Source organism: Gopherus evgoodei, chromosome 4 (assembly GCF_007399415.2).
Source record: "Gopherus evgoodei ecotype Sinaloan lineage chromosome 4, rGopEvg1_v1.p, whole genome shotgun sequence".
Lineage (NCBI taxonomy): Eukaryota > Metazoa > Chordata > Testudines > Testudinidae > Gopherus > Gopherus evgoodei.
Window position 1 is genome coordinate 52,109,824 of NC_044325.1, and position 27,423 is coordinate 52,137,246.

At 42.6% G+C, this 27,423-nt stretch overlaps 1 protein-coding gene and 1 long non-coding RNA gene across 6 annotated transcripts in view; one reads left to right on the forward strand and one right to left on the reverse strand.

Moving 5' to 3' along the window:
* Positions 1-10,278, reverse strand: part of NUBPL (nucleotide binding protein like) — a 151,177-nt gene extending 140,899 nt beyond the window's left edge. The window contains exons 1-3 of one of the 5 annotated variants that reach the window (XM_030559321.1): positions 10,087-10,276; positions 5,692-5,839; positions 2,645-2,679 (exon numbers count right to left, since the gene is read on the reverse strand). In XM_030559321.1, coding sequence (XP_030415181.1) covers positions 2,645-2,679; positions 5,692-5,839; positions 10,087-10,191 — 288 coding nt within the window. In that variant the 5' untranslated portion in view covers positions 10,192-10,276. Of the gene's footprint in view, positions 1-2,644; positions 2,680-5,691; positions 5,840-10,086 lie in introns of those variants that run through there. The other 4 variants (XM_030559322.1, XM_030559323.1, XM_030559324.1 and 1 more) reach the window with 4 other exon arrangements.
* A 3,911-nt stretch (positions 10,279-14,189) lies between these two features.
* On the forward strand, positions 14,190-16,968 carry LOC115650013. Its single transcript, XR_003999980.1, has 3 exons — positions 14,190-14,319; positions 15,200-15,205; positions 16,955-16,968. It is a non-coding gene; the product is annotated as an uncharacterized LOC115650013 (long non-coding RNA).
* Positions 16,969-27,423: the final 10,455 nt, after the last annotated feature.

The following is a 27,423-nucleotide window of genomic DNA, read 5'->3' on the forward strand; positions in this document are numbered from 1 at the left end:
CATCTGGAGCTGGATGCATCCAGGTAACAGAGGTCAGAGATGCTTTGTGTTCCCACATTGTGGACCTGTATGGCCCAATGGAAGAGAGGGAATAGTACCTTTATGAATGTGCTGGGAGGGCAGGGTACAGGGGCAAGTAGGGTGTTTGGGGAAGAGGTGTGGAATTTTAGTGCCAATACATCGTACTTATGAATGACATGACCACTTATAAAATGGGGGATGGATATTATCCACAGTATAGAACCATAGGGTTAGGAGGGACCACAAGGGTCATCTAGTCTAATCCCCTGCCAAAATGCAGGATTTGTTGTCTAACCACCCAAGAAAAATGGCTATCCAGCCTCCTTTTGAAAAACTTCAGTGAAGAAGCTTCCACAACCTCCCTAGGCCATCTGTTCCCTTGTCCTACTGTTCTTACAGTTAGGAAGTTTTACCTGAGATTTAATTTAAGTCTGTACAGATTGATGTAAAAAAGTGATTGAAGTTTGAACTAATATAGATAACTATATTGAGGGAAAGTCTGTGCATATTAATTCCTAATTGTCCCTGCTCATGTGTTCACCTTATCATTTTGAATGACGTAAAGCAGTGACAGAAACAAACTTCCTTGATTAAATAAAAAAAATGTATAAACGTGTTAGAAAAGTACAACATTCACCCATTGCCAGGCAGGTCAGCTGCCATTACCACACCAAAACCCCAGTAACAGCAGAACCTTACAGAAATCAAAAACAAAAAAATATCCCACTTTCACTATATGGCAGGGGAAGAGGACCAATTCCTTCTTAAGTTTTAACCCAGTGGTTAGAGTACTCACCTACAATGAGCAAGACCCTCCAGTTCAAGTCCCCCATCCTCCTGAGAGAAGAGATTTGAACAAGCATCTCCCACCTCTGAGGTGAATGTCCTAACCACTGGGCTATGGGATATTCTGATGTAGTGCTCTCTCAATCTCTCCTGTTGAAACTGTTCCACTGAGCATAAAATAATGAAAAACTCATTGGGTCAGAGAGAGAAAGAGAGCAAGCATGAGGATCACTCTAGCTTTTTATTTAGAGCACTCCCCAGGGAGATGGGAGAGCTAGAATCCAGCTCCCTGCTCCAATGACTTTGTAAAATTATTTATCAACAGTAGAACAACTTCAACAGAAGCGACCAGCAGAGCCTTACATCAGATTATCCCATAACCCAGTAGATAGCGCATTCCCTTCAGAAACTGCAACTCCCTGTTCAAATCCCATCTCCAATGGAAGAGGAACTTGAGCATCTCCCAAATCCCAGATGAGAACTCTAACCACTGGGCTAAAAGGTATGAGGAAGGTTGTTCTCCCGCAGCTTCTTGTAAAAGCAGCATATGCATCTAACCCCAAAAAGAGTTTGCAGCTGAGAATCCCAAACAGAGGGAAGCGCTTCCCTTCAACCTGGACTTGGGCTCCAAACTGCTAAGGGGTAGGGCTTAGAACACAACCTTCACATTGGCACTTCCCATTGGCTAGCTTAGGCAGGTTGTCACCTAGCATGCTGGCTTTTGTACATCCTATTTGGCCGTGTCTACATCTCCCCATTCATTGCATAAAGAGCCCTAGCCGCCTAACTCAGGCTTGATGAATCCCAGTGATATTGTAGGCACTTAAAATTTAGGCATCATCATGCCTAACTTTCTTTCTGCATCTAGTCCTATATGTATTTGCTCTGTACAGCAGCTAATGCCTTATCCATACAAACAGTATTTTATAGATCTTCCTTTGCTCTTAGATATAACGGATACTTGCAGAAGACAAAGAACCTGGCCTACTTCTGAGTTGACTTACTTCAATGGAAGTATTCCAAATTTACAGGTTTCAGAGTGGTAACCGTGTTAGTCTGTCAGTAAAAACAATGAGGAGTCCTTCTGGCACCTTAGAGACTAACACATTTATTTGGGCACAAGCTTTCGTGAGTTAAAGCCCACTTAAGCTGATGCCCAAATAAATGTGTTAGTCTCTAAGGTGTCACAAGGACTCCTCGTTGTTTTTTCCCAATTTACAGTGGCTGGTGAGCATAGTAAAGCCCTCTTATTCTTAACAGTACGCTGGTTCCAGCTGCCCATTTCTGACCTGACATTACAATTTTAGCTTTGTGATATCACAAGTTACAGTAATAATCTTGTGTTAGCCTTTATAAAAAACTGATTTAAGGCTTCAGGGAGACATTTAGTTCCTTTTTCTTCAGCCTTTCATTTCAAGTATTTTTGTATATTAATTGCTCCCATAGAAGAGTAAACCTCTGTTACCATTATCTATCACCTACACAACTTTTTTTTCCAAATCAGTATCATGAGAAAGTAAACTCAAACCTGTGCCAACAGCCACTAGTATGGACCTATGTGCCCTTGAAGAATCCAGCAAACTCACAGAGACACTGATAGGGGCAGAGGACAGTGCTAGCAAACCCAGGTGAAGGATCAGGACTACTGACTCATTCACTGTGCCAACAAAATAAACAAATCAACATAAAATGTAAATTCCTTTATTTCTCATAGCATTTTACTCAGAGTAAATACTTTGATTTCATTTAACTAGTGGCCCCCACTAGTAACTTTTTATTTACATCACTCACAACAAACTAGGTTTATTTTAAGTTTGATAACTAATTGTTCACCTACCGAATCATGTGCTGCTAATGCAAGGGCTATGTTTACTGTAAGGAAGGAAAGGAAAAAAAAGTTAATCACAGCATAATTTTATTTCCCAAATATTTTACAGTATTATGAACCTCTACAAGAAGGGAAGAGATATCTAATATAAATATTGAATATGTGATCACAATTGCCACTTTAGTTCTTAAGGCTTGCCTTCACTGCAACAGTTTGGGCATGTCTTCACTGGCAACGTTAAAGCACTGGCCACGGCCGCGTGTAGCGAGGTGAGACTCATCGCTGTGGCACCTCCTGCTGTCACCCTGGGAGTTAGCTCTTCTCCAGCTGTTTGGGCGCCCTCTGCAGGCTGATGTTCCACTTTCACTTGGCCTCCGTGTCCCTCCTGGACCCAGTGCCTCGTTGTCTGGGTGCTGCCCCCTGTCCATACACCCCTTAGTCTCAGGGTCTCCCCTCTCCAGGGAACCCCCACCCCCTATCCCCACCTCACCTTAGTCGTAGGCTATTGTCAGTCACCAAGTAGCCCCCGCACCCTGGGGCAGACTACAGTGTAAGGCACTCATCATAGGCAAGGTTGGGTCTGGACCTGCTGCCTCTCTCTGCAACTCAGTGCCTCTGTGGGGCCTTGGACAAGGTCCTGCAGCCTGGGGAGTTGCCAGCCTGGAGCTTCTCAGCCCCTCTGGCCTTTCCCCAGCCCTGCCTCACTCTGGGCACCTTGAGCTTCCCTGCACTCAGGCCCCGCTCTCTCTGAAGGCAGAGAGAGACTGTGTGGGCTTTGGGCTCACTGCCCTCTTATAAGGGCCAGCTGGGCCCCTATTAAGTCAGCTACAGCTGTGGCTCCTTCCCAATCAGCCCAGCTTTCAGAGCTGCAGCCCTCTCCAGGGCTGCTTTTACCCCTGCAGTCCTCTTAAGGGCTGATTTCAAGCCCTTCAGGGCAGGAGCAGTGACCATCACACAACACCACACTTTAACATGGCTATGTAGTGGTGGCATAGGGCTGGTAGACAGCTCTCCCAATGCTATTAAAAAAGCAATGAAAAATGAGGGAAACTAAGGCTCAGAGATACAGAAGTCAAAGATGGGGTGCTGAGGTCTGCAAAGCAGTCGCATAAATCTGTAGAAATATCTCCCCAAGCATCCTTTAACAAAAAGGACAAGGTACACAACTTTAAAGGCAAGTTAATCCCAGATTTCAGCAGCGATGCAATGGGCTGAATAAAAATTCTGCAATTATTTGACCTTTAGATATTCATCTTAACACTGAAATTTATTCTCATTTTGACAAATGAGCACCCAGAGACTGCTTTATCTTCTCAGTATACATATGCAATACCCATTGAAAGGAGACTATAGCTCCAAAACACCAATCCTTGGACGGTGAATTTAGATTTAAACTACATCTTTGATATTTATTACTTAGTTATGTAGTCTGAGAGTGCAGTCCATTTATATGATCAAAGAATTGGCATTTCTGCCCATAATTTTAAAAAATATATATAGAGAACTTAATTAACTTCATCCAGACACCAATAAGTAGCCATGTTCATTTGTGGACATAAAGGAGTAAGTTGTTTTTATTGTTGGAAAGCCAACTTTACAAACCAGACTATCAACAACCTAACTAAGAACAGTGAATTACAATCACCAGCCAGCAAGCACATTGTAAAGTAATGCACAAATTAATTATTCTTCATGATGCGTCTGTAAAGAGGTGAAATCTAAAATAAGGAAATTCACTCAATACTTCAGTTTACAATCATTATGGCAATTCCAAATTAAACGTCTGTGTTTTGTTTTTGTTTCTTTAATTTAACAGCCTGTCCTTTCTGTGCCTGGCAACCCAGAAAATGAACTTAGCTCTACATATATGTAGAGCTATGACCATCTTATTTAGAATACAGACTTAGAACATAGAATCTGAGGATTTCACCAAGAAATACATATTAAAAAAAAATAGGCAACATTCAGTTAAAGGGATATTACCTTCTTAATATAGATTCTGGAAGAGAGATTTTTAAATGGATTTACAAAGAGAAATATTTCCCCAAGTAATTTTAATGTCAACAAGACTTTTTATTAGTAGTATTAAACAAACCTCTGCAGTGTTATTAGCCCAAATGTAACATCACAGTTCTATTGCCTAGGAATCATAGTTCAAGGTCAATCATTAGTTTGAAATCTAGTTAGGGAAAAAAATGAGTCAAAGCCATTTCAGGTACTATATAGATTTGTGAGGTCCCCTACAAATTTTTGTGGTTTTGAATCACTGTACTGTTTTCCCTTGGGTAATGTCCACAAAAACAACTGAGAAAACTGACAAAAGGTCCTTATCCTGCCAGCTTCCCTATATGGGCAGATCCCCGCCTCCCACTGAAGAAAATGAGTCTCCATGTGTGTCAGAAGTCCACCTGCACTGAGCAGCTTGCACAATGGAGGTCTAACTTAGATCCTGATCCTGCAGACCTCTGCATCCATGCGGAGCTACTTTGAACACAGGGAGACCCTGCAGAGGTGTAAGGATCTATCCAAAATGACTGGACTAAAGGATCAAGGCATATGAACTCTACATGGTACACAGTGAAACTGACTCTTACACAAAGTGTTGTGATTGTCAAATGCAGAATGACAGAGGGATGCTTTCTCCTCCGCCCCCTACAATCTTGTTAAAATAATCTTAGGCGTTATATGCACAATTAATTATAGATGAAAAACATTCAAACTGACAGTGTCCTTTTAAACTCTTGCAGACTGAATAGAAATGAAACTGACTTGCAGTTTCACAGTTTCAGACTGAATGAAATACAAAAAATTGCCTAAGAGCTGAAAAGTAAAGTAGATTTTTTAAATGCTTTTAGTTTTTACTAATACTGCTGCCCTGCAGATCTTTAATAAAAATAAATACGCATGTTTTTATTTTGCTGTTTACTGTCTGTGTAATTTTTTTTGTTTATTGATGTATTTGTATAAATATACCAAGCTCTTATGCATATTATAAAACAGAAATAAATACCAGCACAATAATAAAAATGGATGACAGAGCAAACACAAAAACTTACCTGCTGTTGTTGATTTTCCAACTCCCCCTTTTCCAGAAGCAAAAACTAGTACCTGCTTAACTCCTTCTATTGGCTTTTGTTTTGGAAGTCCTCGAGACATGATTTGAGCACGTTTTTCTTTTAGAAACTCATCATTGGTGCTTGATGACTTAAAACCAAAACAAAACAAAAAAAACCCACATATATACTAGTTTCAGAGTAGCAGCTGTGTTAGTCTGTATCCGCAAAAAGAACAGGAGTACTTGTGGCATCTTAGAGACTAACAAATTTATTTCATCATAAGCTTTCATGAGCTGCCCATGAAAGCTTATGCTCAAATAAATGTGTTAGTCTCTAAGGTGCCACAAGTACTCCTGTTCTTTTTGCACATATATACTGTTTTGTTATAGATGTGCAAGTCCTGTAGTCTTTGAAAGAAAAAATTTCAAAGAAGCTGGATTCCAGGAAATTAACAGTCACATTAAGACTCAGTGGCCCTGCCTACACTTTCGCATGAGAGTAGTCCTGTTTATTCAGTGGGAATTATCTTGTGTGTATAGTTACTCATATACATTTTGCAAGATCAGAGCCTAATTCAGGAGTGATCCAACTGACGTCAGTGAAGTTACAAGTGCGCAAAACTGGTGAAGTATTGCCAGCCTCAAAATGTTCAAAAATCACAAACTGCACACCCAAAAATTTATGAGTTTAACTTAAAAATCCTGAAATTTCTAACTTTTAGATTCTCTTTATTTTGTGCTTTTCTCTACAATCATGTGAGAAGGAAGGAAGAAATTCTCATTTACTTATATTAATCCAGGTGCCAGGGCCTGTGAGGTATAGATGGTCCACCAGCTGCCATTGGCATTTTACGCACCATGTCATCTAATCCTACTCAGAAGAGTAAATCAAGCTGACCCACTGATTAAAAAGGCAGAGGGTGCTGGTGGCCCTTCTACAGTAGGGATCCCAACATTACTAACACCAATGAATCTGAACCACTGTTATCAATGTTAAAAATTACCCACTGTTGCTAAGACTTTTTCTGAATCTAACTAAACCAGTTTTACATGTGTAACGTCACTAATGTCACTGGAATTACTCCTGATTTATACTGATTTTACACAAGAACAGAATCAGATCCTAAAATTTTCTATGTCCTGCAGACACCCTACTGTATAGTATATAAAGAATTTCAGCTAGGAGTTTGATCCATATACACACATGCCAGTCAATGTCTTGCCTGTCACCGGGGCAATCTTAGACAAACATATAACAAATAGACACTTGAGGCCCTATAATTCTGGAAAATTGTCTGTGGGCCAACCCAGAAAACACTCTACCATTGGCAGTTCCTCTTCTGGATCCTGTTGCCTGACTAATGTCTTGTCTACAGAGGGAAATCGACAGCATATCAATAGCAGAGTAACTATTGAGCGGCAGCTATTCTGGTCTAATTCCCCTGGCCACTCTATTCCAGAATAAATGTGACTTTATTCAAGAACAATTACTCCAAAGGAGTGACTATTCTAGAATAACGAGGAGTCCGGTGGCACCTTAAAGACTAACAAATTTATTTGAGCATAAGCTTTCAGAGGTAAAAAACCCACTTCTTCAAAGGCATGGAATGAAAATTACAGATACAGGCATAAATATATACAGGCACATGAAGAGAAGGGAGTTATCTTACAAGTGGAGAACCAGTGTTGAAGGCCAACTCAGTCAGGGTGGATGTGGACAGGGTTTGTTATAGGGACACCTCTGGCCATCACGTACAGCCCCCAGCAAAAACCTCTCCAGCGCATCAACGATCTACAACCTATCCTGGAAAACGATCCCCCACTCTCACAGGCCTTCAGAGACAGGCCAGTCCTCGCATAGACAGCCCCAAAACCTCAAGCAAATACTCACCAGAAACTACACCCCACATCACAGGAACACCTAACCCAGGAACCAATCCCTGTAACAAACCCTGTTGTCTTCTCTGTCCCCATATCTACTCTAGCTACATCATCATAGGACCCAACCCACACCAGCCACACCACCAGAGGTTCAGTCACATGCACATCTACTAATGTGATATACACCATCGTGTGCCAACAATGCCCCTGCCATGTACATTGGTCAAACTGGACATAAAAGGATAAATGGATACAAATCAGACATCAGGAATGGTAACATACAAAAGCCTGGACACTCAACAACAGATTTAAAAGTAGCCGTTCTTCAACAAAAAAAACTTCAAAAACAGACTTCAAAGAGAAACTTAACACCATCGGTTTAGGCCTGAATAGGGACTGGGAATGGCTGGCTCATTACAAAAGCAATTTTCCCTCTCTTGGTATTGACACTTCCTCATCAATTACAGTAACTCCTCACTTAAGGTTATAGTTATGTTCCTGAAAAATGTGACTTTAAGCGAAACAATGTTAAGTGAATCCAATTTCCCCATAAGAATTGATGTAAATGAGGGGGTTAGGTTCCAGGGAATTTTTTTTCACCAGAAAAAAGAAGACTATATATATTTATATCCACATACACAGAATATAAGTTTTAAACAAACAATTTAATGCTGGTACACAGTGATGATGATTGTGAAGCTTGGTTGAGGTGGAGAAGTCAGAGGGTGGGATATTTTCCAGGGAATGCTTTACTGCTAATGAAAAACTAGCAACCGGCTGAGCCCTCAAGGGTTAACTCTCACAGTCTACAAGGCAGCAGGAATGGAGAGAGGGGAGAGATCATCAGAGACAGAGACAGAGACACACACTGTGTGTGTGAGACAGATGCGCATTTCCCCTTTAAGTACACTGCCTTGTTAATCAGATCAGCTTGCTGAGACCACAGCTGCTGCTACCAGCAAGCTTCCTCTGTCCTTAGCCATGTGGTGTGTTACCCCTGCTCTATGGAAGATGGGTTAAGCAGGGGGGAGGGGGTCACCCTGACATTAGCCCCCCTCTTCCTCCCCTCTCCCCCACACAGCAAGTAGGAGTCTCAGGGAGCAGCTCCAAGGCAGAGGGGAGGAACAGAACATCTCAGTGGGGGCAGGCCTGCTGGGCAGCTGCTGCACAGGGAACTTACGGTAGCAGGGAGCTCATAAGGGGGCTGCCCGTCCACACTGGTTCCAAGCCCCCACCAGGGCCACCGAGGATTCAGGAGGCCTGGGGGGAAGCAGGGGAGCTGCAGCACTTGTACTCACCCAGTGGTGGTCCGGGTCTTTGGTGGCATTTCAGCGGGGGGGGGGGGGGGGCCTTCAGTCGCTCTGTGTCTTTGACAGCACTGAAGGGCCCCCCCTCTCCCAAAATGCTGCCAAAGACCTGGAGCAACTGAAGGGCCTCCAGCAGCTGAAGATCCAGACCACCACCAGGCCAGGGCTCATTGGGCCCCTGTGGGACCTGGGACAAATTGCCCCACTTGCCCCCCCCTCTGGCCAGCCCCTGCCCTCCCCCAGCTAGCTGCAACTGGCAGTTCTTCCTGCAAGCAGTGGCTGCCAAATTATGTTAGAAGGGAGCATTGTACAACTTTAAATGAGTATGTTCCCTAATTGATCAGTAATGAAACAACGTTAACTGGAACAACTTTAAGTGAGTAGTTACTGTACTGGGAGTGGACCACATCCACCCTGACTGAACTGGCCTTCAGCGTTGGTTCTCCACATGTAAGTTAACTCACTTCTCTTCATGTGCCAATATATATGTATGCCTGTATCTGTAATTTTCACTCCATGCATCTGAAGAAGCTCATGCCCAAATAAATCTGTTAGTTTTTAAGGTGCCATCAGACTCCTCTGTGTTTTTGTGGATACAGATCAACACAGCCACCCCTCTGATACCTCATTCCAGAGCAGCCTGTCCCCAACAGCAAAACAGCGACAGCACAAAAGTTATTCTGCTCCAGCTATGCAGATCAATTTCCCCCATGTAAACAAGCCCTAAGAGAAAGCCCCTTACCATGAGCAGCAAATACATCCTCATGGCCGGTGCTGCCCAGCCCCTAAGAAATAAAGCTCTCGCGGGACTGGCAGAAAAGGGAGGACCCGCTCCCTCAAGGGACCTGACCAGAGGGACCCAGCAGCACCGAGGGGGTGAGGGCACTGTGAGACCCATTCCCTGCAGGCACGAAGCACGAGACCTGACCCACTATGAGGCGAACGCATCCCCTACGCTAGGGGCTGGAGTCCTGCGAATGGGCCTTTCAGGGACCCAAAACGGGGCCTATTTCCCCTCGGGATCCAGCCCACAGTCCCTGTGGCGGTTGCTAGTAGCCCCAGCGCTCCCCGGGCAGCTCGGCGGGCGCGGGCAGACGTACCCCACCCCCGGTGTTTGCGCGCCCCGCCGCCCGCACAAACACAGCCGGGGCGGAGCCAGCGCCAAGGGAAGCGGGCGCGGCGGCTCCGCTCCTCCTGGCTGCACTTACCAGCGAGCGAGAGGAGAAGGCGGCGCTGCCCCAGCCCTGCAGGCGGCACAGAGCCACGGGGCAGAGCCCGGCGCATAGTACCCGGCACCACACGTGGGACACCATCTCCTGCGCCGGGCGCGCTGAAATGGCGCCGCTTAACGCCGCCTCAGCAGCCCGCCCCTTTCCCCGTGTGCTGCCGGGCCCTGTCTAAACCGCTGAGCGTCGCTCCTTCAGAAAGGGGCCGTCCGCTGGAGGCGCTGAACTCAACCCCCCGCCCCGGGAGCGGAGGCTGCTCAGCACCTCCCTGCCTCAGGCCCGTGTGAGTTGTACATTTAAAGGGCTCCACGGGAGGATGTGTGTCAGTGGCAAAACCCTTGCCTGGCGTGCACCTTGGCGCTGCGGAGGCAGGGTCCTGGCATTATACTGGCTCATAGGCAAGGGCCACACACCGTGCAATATACATTTTCAAACAAGAGGGGACTGTTTCTTCGTCAGAGTTTATCATCATGGCGCCACAAGGTCTGTGTCTACCACGGGCGCCTGTGAATACAGAGTCATCCTGTTTCTCTTTTGGCACAGGCTAAAGATAACGGTCTCTTCATGTATTAAGGGTTCCCCGCCCCCCCACATTTGTTCCCTAATACTTTGCAAGCCATGAGAAGAAACTACTAGCAAGAATGCTTTAAAAATTAGTTAATGCTTTAAAAAAAAGATATAAAAATCTTTTGCTTTGGTGTTTAAGGGAGCAATTGGGGTGACAATTTCTTGCATCTTCCACTGAAGCACTTGGTAGAAACTTTTAACAGTGCGAGTAATTAACCACTGGAACAATTTACAACTTTTAAATCGTGATTGAGTGTTCTAAAGATCGTCTCTAGGAATTATTTTAGAGACGTTCCAAAGGACTCGTCTAGCCTTCGAATCTATGCTGGTCACTGTTGGGGACAGGATACTGGACTAAATATAGCACAGGTCTGAGGTGGTATGGCAATTCCTATGTTCCAATAGAGGGTGTGCATTCCCAAGCAGTGACCATGGAAAGAAGCTGTGACAGGATAGTTTCCTGTGATATTGTGGACATCTTACTGAAGTAAATTAGGAATTCTTTGTATTAAAAATTTAAATGTTTATGGATTCTTGTGAGATTATCTGTAGGGGGAGACACGACTAATGTAAACGTTGGGAAGTGTTATGGATTCAAAGGATTATTTTAAACAATGTGCTAGACAAGAATAAACTTTTAGTTGAGTGGGTTTCCCAGAAGGTGTATGCAAATTGACCCATTCTGGTTGTGCAAGAACTCAGCCTTTTTAAGTTCGCCTTGACGAGGGGCCCTTTGTGTACTGCTCCTCCCCTATGCAAGGACAAGAGCAGAAGCCCAAACTGCATAAAGGAGTGATTCCCAGAGTCACAAATGTTCTGAGCAACAAGTGTTATGAACCCGAACCCCAGGAAAACCCCTCTGTGATGCTTGAAGGACTGATTCCTACGCAAGTCTCCGTTGGAGCTGGGGTGATCTTTGTTAAGCTTATAAGCATGCAGGTAGGTTTTTATATGCTTTCTCTGTAATGCTTTACCTTAAGAATAAAGTGCTTGCTTATGAAAAGCTGTGTAGTTCTTTATACCAGTGGGCAATTACAGTGTTTATAGCCTCTGAGAAGAACTTAAAGCTGGTCTGCTTAGGCAGTCTCACTTGCTGGTGACCTCACAGTGTAAGCAGGGAACTGTGCAGCCTAGAAAAATCTCATTCAAGAGGGAGAGAGATTCAGGCCACTGCTCAAGAGAGAAGACAGGAGCGTAGAAGTGGATGCCTATGCTGGACCATGGAAGGGTCATACGTGCGCAAGTGCTCTGAACTGTGACAGAAGCATAATCTAAATAGTTCCTTCTTAACGTTGCAGAACTACCAATACCACGAAGGAAACACTGGTGGGTGGTGGCATACGTTAAAAAATCAGCTTTGACACATCTTTCATAGAGTTGTTATTTATTGCCTTAAAATGGGACTGATCACACTATACTGTTTCATGAGTAAGGCTACGTTTTAGTCACAGGTATTTTTAGTAAAAGTCATGGACAGGTCACAGGCAGTAAACAAAAATTCACAGCTTGTGACCTGTCCATGACTTGTACTATATACCCCTAACTACTACTTGGGCCAGGGGGCTGCAGGAGCTTCCGGGGGGAGGAGTCTGCGGGTGCTGGGAGGTGGGCCAGGATCCCCACTGGTGCTGGGGGTGCGTTTGGTGTGGCTGGCAGACTCCCTACCCAGCTCCACATGTCCCTGCAACTTCTGGGGAAGGGAAGGTTGGGGGGGCTCTGTGCACTGCCCCGCCCTGTGCTCCAGCTCCGCAGCTGCCAGTGGCCAGAAACCATAGCCAATGGGAGCCTCAGAGGCTGAACCTGCAAGCAGGGACAGCATGCAGAGCCCCCATGGCCCCTCGGCCTAGGTCAGGAGCTGCAGGATAATGCCAGCTGCTTCTGGGGCACCATGACTTCCGTGATCTCTGTGACAGACACACAGTCTTATTCATGAGACACCCACGTGATGCCCATGATTCCACAACATGGTTTGTTGCTGTCTATGCTGGCAAGGCCAAACCCTATTTATACAGAATTCCCCAACATAGTAAATTTTGCATTGTGGATAGTCCCCTGAAAAAGACTGAAAACCTAAGACACAATGACCTTTTTGTTTACACCAGTTTAAAGCAGGAGCAAATCAATATTCTATAATCTGTTGAGTCTACTATAGTCTGTTGAGTTATGTTAGTGTAAAACTAGTGTGAGAGGAAAGTCAGGTCTGTGGCAAAAATACTCTTGAAGTCCTGACTACAGAGGCCAGCCAAACTGTATTTTAATTCAGTTTCTTTGGAATTCAGTTTAAGCCAAGTTCTCATGCAAGCCCCAATTTTGCAAACCCTTATGCTCATGAATAGTCCTTATTCTATGCTAGTGCTAACACTGAAGTAATTCAGACCCTTGCAGGTTCACACCTTTCGTTTTCAAATATAAATGTGTAGTTAGTGTTCCACTGTTGTAGATACTTGCAGTCTGTGATGGTTCCAATTTTCTAAAATCAATTTAAAATGTTATTATAACAGGACTACAGTTTTACTCTCAGGAGAATTTTTATCATCATTTTTTAAATGTTTTATTTTTTGTCCTATATTTTTAAAAGACACAGATAATCAAGCATTTTGTTGAAACACATGAACTTAGAAAGACTTAGTTCATGCTTCAAAGATCTCAGACAGCCACAGAAAAATTAAAAGATAGGAATACAATATTTTTGCTAACCAACAAATGACTCTCACTCACATTGCCATTTTTGTCCTAACAATAGAAGCACATTTTGCATAGAACTGACAGAGGCATGTGCAGATGTCAAATAGTTCCCCAGAAACTTACTTCTAATGCAAACCAAAGAGGCAAAAAAATACTGAAGTCTCCAGTACTTCATCTGGAAAATTATTAATTTTGGAACTCCAACATAGTTATATTCCAAAGACCCTGTCTTCACTAACCAGGGACGCCGTGTTAGCACCTTCCTAGAGTAGCTGGAGCCAATGTTAAAGTAGTGCAAAATGTTATGCATATCACAGAAAATAAACAGGTATTACAATATTAACATTTTGCATACATTTTAGCTATACATCACTATAAAGGCAACAAAATGTAAAAAAAAAAAATGGCAAAGAGCTGCACCACACTCTTTCCACTCAGCTTTAACACTGACTTGGGCAAGTTTCTTGTCCTTTTAATCCCTGTCTAACCTTACACAAAGTAAAATTGGTTTTGAGAACAATTTAAAGTTGCTAGGTGTCACATTCCAGGATGCAATCAGTGAGGGGATGTGTCACCACCTGCCTGCAACCTTTGTAGCCTCACAAAGCTTTGCTGTTGTATCTTCCAACCTGGGCTGCTCACAAACATCCAAACAGCATGCAAGTCACACCCCAAGTGCCTGTGTACAGCCAGGGGCGGCTCCAGGCCCCAGCACACCAAGCACGTGCTTGGGGCGGCAAGCCACAGGGGGCGCTCTGCTAGCGCCACGAGGGCGGCAGGCAGGCTGCCCTCGGCGGCTTGCCTGCAGAGAGTCCGCTCGTCCTGCAGCTTCGGTGGACCTCCCGCAGGCATGCCTGCGGGAGGTCCGCCAAAGCCGTGGGAACAGCAGAGCCTCTGCAGGCAAACCTCCAGAGGCAGCCTGCCTGCCATGCTTGGGGTGGCAAAATCCCTAGAGCTGCCCCTGTGTACAGCTGCAGTCCTGGTCCAGCAACTCTGATACCAGCAGCCTGTCAGCAACACACCAGCTCCACTCTGGCTTCCAGCAACCTTGCAACTCTGGCTTACTACTTGTTGATTGACCCTAACACACTCCAAGTTCCAAATTTTCCCCAAAGCATGTGTTCTGCATTGCCGAGCCCTCTTATGGACAGTTCAGACATTATAAGTCTGTTGCTCCTGTAAGGGGTCAATATCCAACAGCCTGCTATTTTTAAATGGAGTTACCAAACAGCTTGGTTTAAACACAACACTGGATTAGTTTTGATTAAAAAATAAAGCAAGTTTATTTAACTACAAAGAGCTGATTTTTAAGTGAGTACAAGTAAAAGGTATTAAAGTCAGAAATGGTTCCAAGAGAAATAAAGATAAAACTTTTTCTAGTAGCTAAAAATTAACAAACTAGACTTTGTTCAAAGAAAAATCTTCACCACATGTTCCCAGCAACATTGCGAACTACATTTTCATGTCAATATCCCTCCCACAGTCAAAAGGCTGGTTCCTTTGTCTTCTTAGGTGAAATAAGGAGAGAAAGATAGATAGATAACCTGGGGTGTTTTTGCCCTTTGCTTTTGTAGTCCACTGTGATGGGGTCCACACACTTCATGTGAGCGCCCGTGCTCAGCCATGTGTTTGTGCCTGCATTCCCTCTGTTGCTGCTTGTGCTGACCCCTGCTGGTAGTTAACCTCAGGCAGGTTTTTTAGTGACTCAGCCCTCTGGGAAAATCAAACACAATCCATATGTGAAACAAATGGAAAACAGACCCTTTCAAGGGAGTGTAAACTGAGGTAAACACACATTTCTTTGTTTAGGATAGACCTGTTTTAACAACTTCTGCCTAGTCAGGCCTATGTGAGTTTGAACATGTGCTAACAATATACAGGGGGAATTCATAACTTTACATATAATGTTGCTATATACATTTCACTATGATATTATTGACCAGTGTTAGTTTTAAAATGATACCTCACAAGGCATATTTTGTACAAAAATTATTACAATAGTTTGTAGAGCGTTAGTATGGGGCACATTTGGGCACACTGGGATAGCTTTCAAAGGCCACATTTGCCATCTCAGAAGAGAGAGTGAGAGATTTTTAGGAAAACCTTTTTAATAACTGATTTTTTTAAATGGTCTCTTTTAAAAAGTTTTGATTCCAATGTGGATTGGAGGTTATTTAGCAGCATGATGCAGTGGTTCCAAAGAGGATGGACCTAGGCTGTTCTCAGTGGTATCAGATGACAGAAAAAGGAGCAGTGGTCTCAAGTTGCAGTGGGGGAGGTCTAGGTTGGATATTAAGAAAAACTATTTCACTAGGAGAGTGGTGAAGCACTGGAATGGATTACCTACGGAGGTGGTGGAATCTCCATCCTTAGAGGTTTTTAAGGCATGGCTTGACAATGCCCTGGCTGGGATGATTTAGTTGGGGTTGGTCCTGTTTGAGCAAAGGGCTGGACTAGATAACCTTTGGCAGTCTCTTCCAACCCTAATCTTCTATGATTCACAGGTCTGAGAACCAAGAGATTTGGGCTTTGCTCCTATCTGCCTCTGATGTGATATATAACATTGTACAAATCAACTAAACCTTACAGCACCTCAGTTTTTCCATCTGTAAGAGTGAAACAACGGTACTTACCCATCTCTGTAATGAGCTTTGAGTGAAGAGTGTGTCAACTACATGAATGCTAAAAGAGCAGGAGAAGAGAACTGGAATGCCCAGGTATAAATTTCATGTCCCTGTAGTTTGTAAAACACATTTTTTTGTCTTTAGGTTTCTTTTATGGGACTAATTACTTATTGAAACTGGTCTGCAAGTCTGTGTGTTTAATAACATTTATTTGCACTATTTATCTTTGTGTCGAGTCTAATAAACATATTTTATTTTACCATCCATATATCACCAATTACTTTACAACATCTCTTTGTCAGACACTTATAACTTTAATAAAGTTATGATAAAAAGCATACCTACTACAGAATGTTAAAATCATCACAGGAAAAAAAGATATCTACTAGCAGCAATTGCTAACATTTAATTCTATCTACATTAGGCATCAACTTAATCTATATCCACTTCTATCCCTGCACGGGCAAAATAAGAGAACACGGCATCTCTTGTTTTGGTTGCATGCCTATTGCAGATTATGTTCACATGAGCAACAAGCTCAGGTTATACAGCTTGTCTGTCCAGCAGTGCATAATTTGTTACAAAGCGTGCTGCCTTTTTACTCCGTAGCATATTGAACACTTCACAAATACAAATACTATGCTGAATACAAAAGGCAGATAGTCTGATAGCCATATTGTTGATTGCACTCTTTTGAAGTCAGACATCTTCAGCTTTCTTGAAATGCACCCACCACCATTATCCTGCACCAGTTGAGTCTGTGGTAGAATCATTTTCGATCTGGGTTTGTATAATCAGGATATGGCTTCAAGAACCAGGGAAGCAATGTATATGCAGGATCACTGAGGAGTAAAGAGGAGATAGATGCCCTATTAATATCAGTTCTGTGGCAATTGCCACTTTCTTTTCCACAGTGAGAGGAGATATCATCCTGAAGGCCTGGTAGGACGTAAACTAACTCACCACAGTGGTAGAGAAGGTCTGCTTTCTCATCCTAAATTTCTACAGGCACTGTTGCTCATCCCAGGTCTTAAGATAACAGAGTACCAGTAGGCTCTGGTATGCTCAGGATCTGAATGCAAAAGTGGGACTTCACCTGGTGAATCTCTTCTTGAAGTGAAGACAGTGAAAGATAGACCTGGGCTTGGCAGCATGAACCTCCATTAATGGTGTCTCTCTTTTTATGGCTTTCTACTAATAGGCCTTGGCCACAGTACGTTTTTTCCTCCTAAAATTTTCTGACCATTGTGACATTTGGTACATCTCCACTTGAGAAGCACTAGTGTAAGCAAAGTGCTTGGAGCCGCTGGGACAGGATGGACTTTGATTGTGGTTCAGGTCAGCAGACTGAGCAATTGAAATTATTCTTATAAATGAAGATATGAATTATTAATTTTTTCAAATGCATCATTATTAATCATGTATAGAGCACTAAAAATGTGCTAAGTGCTTTACTGACAACTGCCATCCCTTCCCCAAATTGCTTAGGCCCACTATTCCAGTGTTCCAAGAGTTATTGAAAATCAACATTAATGATCCAATGAGCTCCTTAGTCTGTGATTTTAAAACTTGGATGCAAGTGTGGTAGATATAATTGTCTACTACACTTTGCCTGAACCGAACTTGTCGTCTCCTCCTGGTGACCTGCCTTTAACTTCAAGACTTTAACAACTTAATTTCCAGTAGACACACAAAACTTCTTAAATATTATCCATACAAACCTTTTGCAGTGATTATGAGGAATAAGAATTCTGGGAGACATTTGTGCTTCAGACAAGGCAGAGTTCCCAGAAAGTGCAGCTACTATGATAGCCTTTTAGGCTTGCTCTGCACCGGGGAAGGATCAAGCTAAGTTACAAAACTTCAGCTAGGTGAATAACATAGCTGAAGTCGACATACTTAGATCTACTCACTGTAGTGTCTTCACTACGGTGAGTCGACTGCTGCCGCTCCCCTGTCGACTCTGCCTGCACCTCTCATGGCAGTGGAGGATAGGAGTCGATGGGAGAGCACTCGGGGGTCGATTTATCACAGCTAGACTAGATGTGATAAATTGACCCCCGCTGGATGGCTCGCTGCCCACCAATCCGGCGGATAGTATAGACATACCTTGGAGGATGTGGCTTCTAATCCCTTCTGAACCCATCCAACACTGCTGGCCCATGTGGAAGGATGTGTAGTGTCATAACATTCCTTTTGCCCCTTACTATCACCTTTGAGATGGAGCAGTTCTTATACTCAGAAACAAGAATTGCAGGTGTGTCTGGCCCCTGTGTAGGGACGTAACGTAGGGAGAGACCCTAAATCTGACCCATTATCATTATTACATTCATTATAATCTCTTTTTGCACTTTTTTCTGCTAAGTCTAGATATCAAGCTGGCACTGATTTTAATTGGAGTTGTGCCCCCAGTACCCGAGCAGGTGAGCACAATCCAGCTAATTAAAGAGGGCTAGACTACACCTGGACCTATAAAAAGCTGCTAGTAAGCAGATGGGGGAGATTGAACTGAGACAGGCTGCACCCTGGGAGGAAAGGCCCCCACTGAAGTGGAGCTAGTGTCTATGGTTGGTGTCTGGAGCCAGGGACTCAGGGAAGCAGCACTGGGCTCTTGCTCCAAGAAAGGAGCAGAATCAACTGAGACTGGGAAGCTGCCAAGAGCTAGAGGGCCAGAAATTCCAGGAAGGGGTGACCTCAAAGGTTGGGGTCAAGGATCAACTTTAAAATACTTTTGTTTGTTTGCTAACCTCTGTTAAAGAAATAAACCTTCGTGAAAGAGACTGGGCATGGCAACACATGCTTTGGAGCTGGGGCAGAAGCATGGCTTGGTGAAATGCCCATTAATATCAGCAGCAAATTTGGTCCATGGTATTTTGAGACAATGTGTGATTTCAAAAATCCATGCAGAACAAAATGAGGTTTCTTTGTACTTTCACATATAGAATTTTTATTTCAGAAGTAGAATTGCTTATTATACTCTGCCATAGTCTGAACAGCATATTAACAGGGACAATGCAAAAAATAGAGAGCAACTAATGACAGATTTGTTTTGCATAATCATTCATGCTAACTCTTAATAAATGTAAGAACAGGGAAGTTGTTTGCATGCAATTAAATAATTAGGTTGCTTTGCCAATCCTTAAACAAAGAAAAAAAATAAAGTCTTCCCTTTAAAGGCTTCAGAATCATGCTTGGCTAAATAAGTTTGCAGTGCTTCCAGAATAGGAGCCCCATATAGTTTGCATATTGCTTTTTCATGTGATCTTGGCTCATCCTACTCATTACAGTCCTCCTCAGTCAAGAATGGCTGGAAAACCTAATTTAAAAGAAAACTATTAAAAATCAGTCAGTAAATCTCTCAAGTTAATATATTCTAATTTAGCAAAAACATACATCCAGATCCAGATCCAGGTGATTTTACAGAGCTTTTGCAGCCCGGAGCAGGTTTCTTTGGATCAGATACTAAGATTTATTTTGTTGACTATTCCCTTCAGTCACAGGGCCACACGTTCTTCTTAGAAATTTACAAACAAATATTAAAATCTTCAATAGGAGTGACTGACTAACTAAAGAAGAGAGATTTCCATATTTGAAGGGGAGTAATTTAAAAAAAATAATCATTTTACCCACTCTCTGCCAAATGATTTTATTTTAATTATTATTATGACAGCACCAAAGAGCCCCAGGCATAGATCAGGACTGTATGCCAAGCACTGTACAAGGGAACAAAATCAACAAATAATAATAAAAAAAAAAGACAGTCCCTACCCCCAAAGAGCTTACAACCTTAGAATAGTGTTGGACTCCATTATTCTGCTTTTGAATTACTGACTATGTCAAATGGGGTTTGGTCACAATTTCTGAAATCAAGGCCAGTGGTTTTGTCTCTTAAATATTTTAAATCAGTGTAGTACAGTTACATCATGTTACAATACACAATAATGTAAAATGTGTCTATTTTAGTGATACAAGCTTTCTTTCTATCCTTACTTTCAGAAGATTCATGGTCCTGGCAACTGACTATAGAATTCAAGAACAATTTGAACATTCTAACATTGTAAGCTCTTTAGGGGTAGGGACTGTCTTTTTTTTATTTGTTGATTTTGTTCCTTTGTACAGTTCTTGTAGAATGGAATGCCCTTCCTTCCCCTTGTGTCAGTTCCACAACACACCACATTCACCTGCCTGAAGGAATCTGCATCAGCATTGAAGCTCCATAAGGAAGCCATTCTTGAACTTTTGGCTCAGTGATCACTCTGGTCTGTCCTACACAAGATACCCAGACTCTCTCAGGTTTTTGTTGTTGTTTTTTAATCTTTTATTTAAGTCTTTTCATTATGCTCCCTCTAGTGGATAACAATAGCATTCATTGCAGGTGAAGACCACTAAATTGTTTAATAATAAAGTGTGAAAAACAATTAGTTTTAATATGATACAATATGAGTAAGTGAGATTAAGCAGAGCAAATGTGTCACTTGAAGCCTACAAGGATATTACGGGGAATCAGTCTCTATCCTGTGTAAAACAATGAACTCAAATGATGACTGAATGTTGTCTGTTTACAGAATATCTTGCATCACAGTGTTTTTGGAGCAGATGAAAAATAAAACCTAAGTCCTGACCATTTGTGGCACATTTTGCATGGGCAAAGATGTTTATCCTAGTTCCCTGGCCAAATTCAAGATGGATAATGAAATTCTACCTCCAATTTCACAAGGCTATGGTATTCTTCTCTTTTTGATTTTCAGTGTGGTATTGTGCAGTTATTGTTGTCACTTCAGAGGTAGTTGCACCTGGGGGCAAAGCAACTTTTGAATATACATTGTACAAATTCCTGAGTCGGCAGTTCTGTCTCATGCTGACAGCAGGAGGAATACTTGTGTGAATAAAGTTTACTCACATAAGTAAGTTTAGCAGGATTTGGCCCATAGTTTGTACAAATACTATGGATGAAGAGCACTCTGTGTGTGTATTTTTTTCCAGCCACAGTGGTTCCCAAACCTTATGTATATACATGTTATCATGACGATATTACAAGAATTAATTTCTTAAACAAATAATATATTGTTATAGCAAATGTGATGTAGTGTTCTTCACAGTGCTGAAGAGATGTAATGGATGTTAAGGGAATTTTTACTACTTCCCGAGGATAGGATGCTGTATCGCTTCCTGCTTTTCCATTATTTGACATTGATACAGTAGTAGTATCCAAAGACTAGTCAATTCAGGTTTCACTGTATCTACACTTTAAAAAAAATGCATAGGAAGATAGCTTTAAAAAGCTTGCAGTTTAAATACAAGAGATAAAAACAGAAAAGTTGCATGCCAAAAGGTCATTGTATCAAAGGTATCTTGGTTACATTTTTTTTCAAATATTTCCCCAAACCATCCCTCACATGCATATTATCTTGTCAATCTGTTCCATCATTGCTTCCCTAATGCAACCTCCTTGACAATGCACACACATACTGTGTAGAGATAGGCACAGTATGAGCGAGAGTGTCTGAAATCCATTATGGAGGATCCCTATTCAGTTCCAGTGATCGCTAGCAGTTCTTAGCCATTAGAGATGAGAAATACCAGTTTCCAGCATCTCCCATTGGCCTGGAGCAGCAATCCGCAGCCAGTAGGAACTGTGATCGGCAGGACCAGCGGACAGGGCAGGTAAACACACCGGCCTGGCCCACCAAGGGCTTTTCCTACAGAAGCGGCAACCCCGTTTGAGAAACCCTGCCCTGGTGACTCCATGCCTTCACAAGGCCCATAAGACTTTTTACTTTTGTTTTCTACCCATAGTTGTGGCCACTATAGTTCCATATGTAACCACCGTTTTTTGGGGTTTTTTTTAGGGGGGAGGGAATAGCAGCCAGCTAGCACACTGCAAAGCAGTGAGGGAGTAAGGAAAGTTTGACTGACGCTACTGAAGAGAACACCCCTGTTTATGAAAAAGTGTTATGAATATCTGATGTCCATAGAGTGCATACACAATTTCAGTTTTCAAAGGTTTAATTCAAAAGACCCATACTCAGTACACTGCCTGGGCCTTGACTCCTCTACTGCACAGAATGAAGAGCTGCAGTCACCTGGCTGGGACTTGCGCCTCTAGTTCCAAGAAATTCTAGATGTTTCAGATGTAAGACATAAGCCACACTAGTCTACAACTCTGGCATAATTTTTGGGGCTGACAGCGATGATGCACTGTTTTTCCCCTAGACTTACAGGTCTATATTTTTCTCCTTGTTGTGGCAGGGTTAGATTTAGAATATAAGAATGGCCATAGTGAATCAGATCAATGGTCCATCTAGCCCAGTATCCTGTCTTCCAACTGGCCAATGCCAGGTGCTTCAGAGGCAATGAACAGAATAGGCAATCACAGTGATCCATCCCGTCATCCACTCCTAAGCTTCTGATAAACAGAGGCTAGTGACATTTATCTCATTACATCCCATTTATGCTACTTGGAACTATTTATGTAATTTCTCTGTGCACCAGGAAAAGATCAGACCCTTTTAAATGGTTCTGAGACATCAAAAGTTACAGCACAGTTTATATATTCTCTCTAATGGCCTAGAGCCATACCATGGATCCTTTATCTCAGTGTAGACATACTTTATGTGGTTGAACTCTGAAATACAGTTGTCAGTCCAGAAGACTTAAAAACATCTTTGGGTCACAGCTCCTATAAATCTCTTCCTAGGCATACTGATGTTCAGCCAACCAAGAAAGAGCACAATATATATGGGTCATTAGGAAATGCTCTGAATAGGAAACCCCTGATGTCATTCCCATGAACTGTTTTCCATGCATCCTGATAGAACTGAGTGAAGTCTAAAGAGGCAGTAATAGAATGCCTCATCTGTTATTTGGCAGTTGCTGGAGACAGGCTACTTTGTTCCCAGAGTACAGCAGTCTCTTTAGTTGACGAGTCCAAGAAACTTGTCAAAGTTTAGTGGGCTGAGTAGGTTTGCCATCTTTTGAAGTTTGATTTCTCTCATGACATTTTGGCACAACATCTTCATATTGTTATTGCAACACTGTTATTCCATAAAGCGTCATCACACCACTACACAGAATGATGGCAGCCACAAACATGTCATCACCATAGGACAGTGTTGTCTTATGATCATGTTTTGCTGGCCTCAAATCACTTTCATGATGGTAAAACTCTCCTACTCGCATGATGCAGTATCACATGAAATTCAGAACAAATGGCAATCTAAACAACCACAGAGGTTTATTTTGTCAGGTGTCAGCCCATAATTTCAGTAGAGAAGATGTATTAACTGAGACAATACTGTACCTGCTTTACTGGTCTCACTTCTTTCGTAAGTTTCTAATCAAACATAACTGCCAGCTGATCTTGATTTTCATTTGGTTTTATGTGGAAAGTAAAATGGCTAAGGGAGAGCAGAAAAAAATGAAGCCTGTAAATCACTAATGAATATTCATTGCGTCATGTAAGATAGTAGACCATATCCAGGCAAGTTATTTTGCTTCCTGTAAGACTTTCAGTGTAGTTTAAAATATTTCATAGACTCTTCACTGCTGAGGAGTTTTAAAAATTTTGCATTTCTAAACTATCCTAAAGCGTAGGATTTTCAACCAGTTTGATAGCCTATTAACATTTGATCCTAGAGATGGGATGTATACACCCTACAAGGGCCCTGAAAGAGCTGAATTAAGATGCAAATAGGGGAGTCTTTCAAAGTCCTTCTGTACCAAGGACATCAGGCAATCCTCATGCCCACTGTCCCGATTATGTCGCTCCCCTCAGTCTTCCTATTCATTGTCCCTAGCAATACTACTCCAGAACCCAGGCACACCCTCTACTCTGAGTTTCAGTCCAAGGCCCTATAGCAAGTATTTAAGGTCTGGGACTTCACCAATCTTGCTGTTCTCTTCCCTAAACTACTTTCTATTGTGCTTCCTTAAGCTCCTTCTTCATCAGTCTTCCTAGTCATAAACACACACCCTACCCTTTTAAGGCCTGCTAGGTAAACCCTTTCTTCTGGATTCCTATCTACCCTTCCTTTCCTCTTAACTCAGAGAAAGACTATAGGTTTCCTTCATCCACTGTTTCTAGACTCCTGGCTTTAGAAAAGCCCCAGATGTTCCCCCACCCACAGGTGAGATTCCTTGTAAGTAGTGCCCTTCACTGAGCTTAAACCTCCTCTGTTTGCATCTTAATTGATTGACTGGGTCCACCTGGCCTAATTCATCTCTTGCAGGGCTGGCGGGGGCGGGGGGCGCACCTCATCACAATATCCTAGAAGAACACTAAGGCTGGAAAGGACATTCCTCCACATAATCTTAGATTTTAAAACTTCTGAAGGGTTGATCTTTGTCTTTTACAATGAATGCTAAATAGCGACTACACAATGGAAGAACATCAAATAAAAAATATTTCCCAACGTAAACAGGAAATAAATATTTGGTATTAGACTTTCTAAAGAGAGCTTTTATTTTTTATTTCACATGAGTTTTTTCACTTGCTGCGGGCTTTAGACCCCCACCCTTCATGGGGTCTCCAAGTCCAGGCACCAGCCCAAGCCTAGATGTCTACACTGCAATTTTATAGCTCCATGAGCCTCAATCAGCTGAGCTGGGCTCTGAGATTCAGTGCCAGGGGAAGAGGGGCAGTTATTGCAGTGCAGTCATACCCATACCACATGGCCTAAGGATTAACCCTACATACAGTGATTAGAGGCGAATCCCCCTGAGAACATAAGGATAGAAAAAGGCTATTTACAATATTCTTCAGAGAAGGCGAGAAAGAGCCACATCTCTGCTCACAGGAAAATTGTTTTGAAGGTGAGGCCCTAGGCCAGAATGATGATCATCATGTCCTCCTCACATCTGGCATTTGCTGCAGTCCTAGAAGGGGTAGTAACTTTCAGTGCCAATGCAGCCCAGTGACAAGTCATCACTGATACTCTTGGCAGGAGGCATGAATGCAGCAGATAGGCATACCAAAGTTTAGCATTCTAAAAATAGCACAGTTTTGGCTGTGCAGGCTAGCTGCCTGAATACAATCCTCCCCAGAATCCTCCCTTCCTCATGTATGCCTACATGTGCTGCATTCACACCTCCTCCGTTAACTGACAAAAACAGGATAGCATAGTTACAGGAGACTGTGGCACGCTAGTCCTTCTGCTTAAGGAATTGCCTTACTGCAAAGGCAGAATCTGCATTCCTCTGGAGTTGACGTGTAGGAAGACGGATGATGTATTCTGCTTAGACCCTAAGGGATCTATTTTCCCCCATTGTGTGTGGATGCTTTAAAAGTGTACTCCCTCCAGGCCCAATCCTGCCCCAGTGAAGTCAATGGTAGTTGAATTGGACTTGTTAACACCATTGTGACTTGTGCACACAAATGCCCGGCCCGATAAACATTTGAGTAAGGAAAAGCATAGTACGTTAATATCAGAACTTCATTAAAGTGTTAGACACCTGTAGACAAAGACCATGTTTAACTATATTCTTATTTTCTTTCAGGAAATCTGGTGAGTAAACAGATAACCTGTATCTAGCAACCTTTTCAACAGAGGCAAATGTCTACTTTTCACTTAGGAGTGGCATAATTGTATCTGACAGACTTCACATTTAGCGTTATTTTATTCAGAAGTTTAATTAAATTCTGATTACTCTCATTTAACATGTGCCACTTTTGTAATTGTATGAAAGACTAAACAAAACCATAATCTATTTGTAACATGGTAATGGGAGTTTTTGCTGTGTACTGTAAACATGCATAAAATTAACTACTCAAATTCTGGCAATGCTCCCATACAACAGAGATGATTGTTTATTGTAAACAGTATTCTGTCATTTATGGCTAATACAAATCTCCCAAACTACAAAGACACATTGAAAAACCTACACACAGCTGGAGAACCACAGATTCAGGTTTCTGCCCTCTAAGTACCTATAAGAACTACAAATCTATTTATTCTTTTAAGGTGTCTAGTCCCCTTTTAGCTAGTGAATATGCCTGTTTAGGGCTTTGTCATGAGTTTACAGCTCAGCACTGTATTATGGGGAGAGCTAGAGAGCTGTATCAACTCAGAGGGAACTCAAACATTGTGCCTGAAATCTTTCCAAGAGCTCTGGAGCACACAAGGGAGTGTAGTCACTGAGCCATGACCCTGGAAGAGAGTGCAATGCCCACCACCATTTGTGCTTACCCAGCTCTGTTGACCAGTATGGCCACCTCCTATAAGGAAGATAGCTCTAGCAGCAGCACTAGCTTTGAGTAGCCCTTACACTCCCAGAGTTCAAGGACTGCCATTTTGCCTGGCTTTTGCTTGATGGTTTTAGGGGGGGAAGTTCCTTGGGCCCTCTCCTCAGCCTCCTTTTGCATAATGTGTGGCCAAGCATAGTTTTGCCTATAATATCTACACAGTGCTTTGAATATACAACATGCAAAATAGGTATTAAATAGTATTATAATAATCCGTATCAATAATAGTAGCACTTAATCCTCTCTTTATTCACATCTCTTTTTCAATATGGCTTTTCCCTTGGAGCCAATCAATATTAATGGAGATAGTTTTGATGATTTTCTGGTTGCAAAGGATAGGAAATATTCTTCAACTTGAATTGGACAGACAAACTGGCTAGAATAAGTGGGTGGGTCAGGACCCTTTTACCATGGGTGGATGAGTGGGTTTGATGGCTAGAGACAAAGATAAGAAACAATGACTCATCCAAAGAAGTCAGAGAACTTGGCTCAGCCCAGGATGCAAGATATTAAACTTCATCTGTAAAACAAAAAACCCTTCACCTACTGGGTTGGCTTACTGTAGCTTTATATCGCAGTATGAAGCATTGCCATTTATTTTCTAGTCCTTGATTAAGTGGTTGTTTTCCATAAACCAAACCTATGTTTTATAGCAGCTGAACTAGGGTCATTGCAAGTGCTTCAGGGACTGTGAAGGTGTCCACTCACCAGAGGTAACACCTCCTCTTGGCTGCTCTGAGGATTAGCTCTTTCCAGGACAGGGGCCCCACTTCTGCTACTCACTGTATACACAGCTGCTGCTGTCTCTCATTCTCTGCAACTCAGGGTGCTCCCTCTTTGTGATTTGGCCCTCCAGCCAGGTCATGATGTATGTTTCCCCCTTCTGAGATATCAAGGTATTTTCTTATTGACAGTCTTAAGCAATTATTCCATTCACTGTTCCTATAGGGGCATTTCTCCAGTAGCTAACAGAGAAATCCAGGCCCACCCTTTATTCCAGGTTCCAGCTCAGGGACCTTCTAGTCAGCAGCCAAGATCTGTTCCATCCCATACCTTACTGCCTTTTCTCTGAGCTTTTCCTTATCTTCTGATTCTCTGAATTTGCCAGCCCCCAAACTTCCTCTTTTTACACAGTAACTACAGACTGCTTCCTTCTATAATCCCAACCTAGAAAATGACTATAGACTTTTTCCCTACAACTCC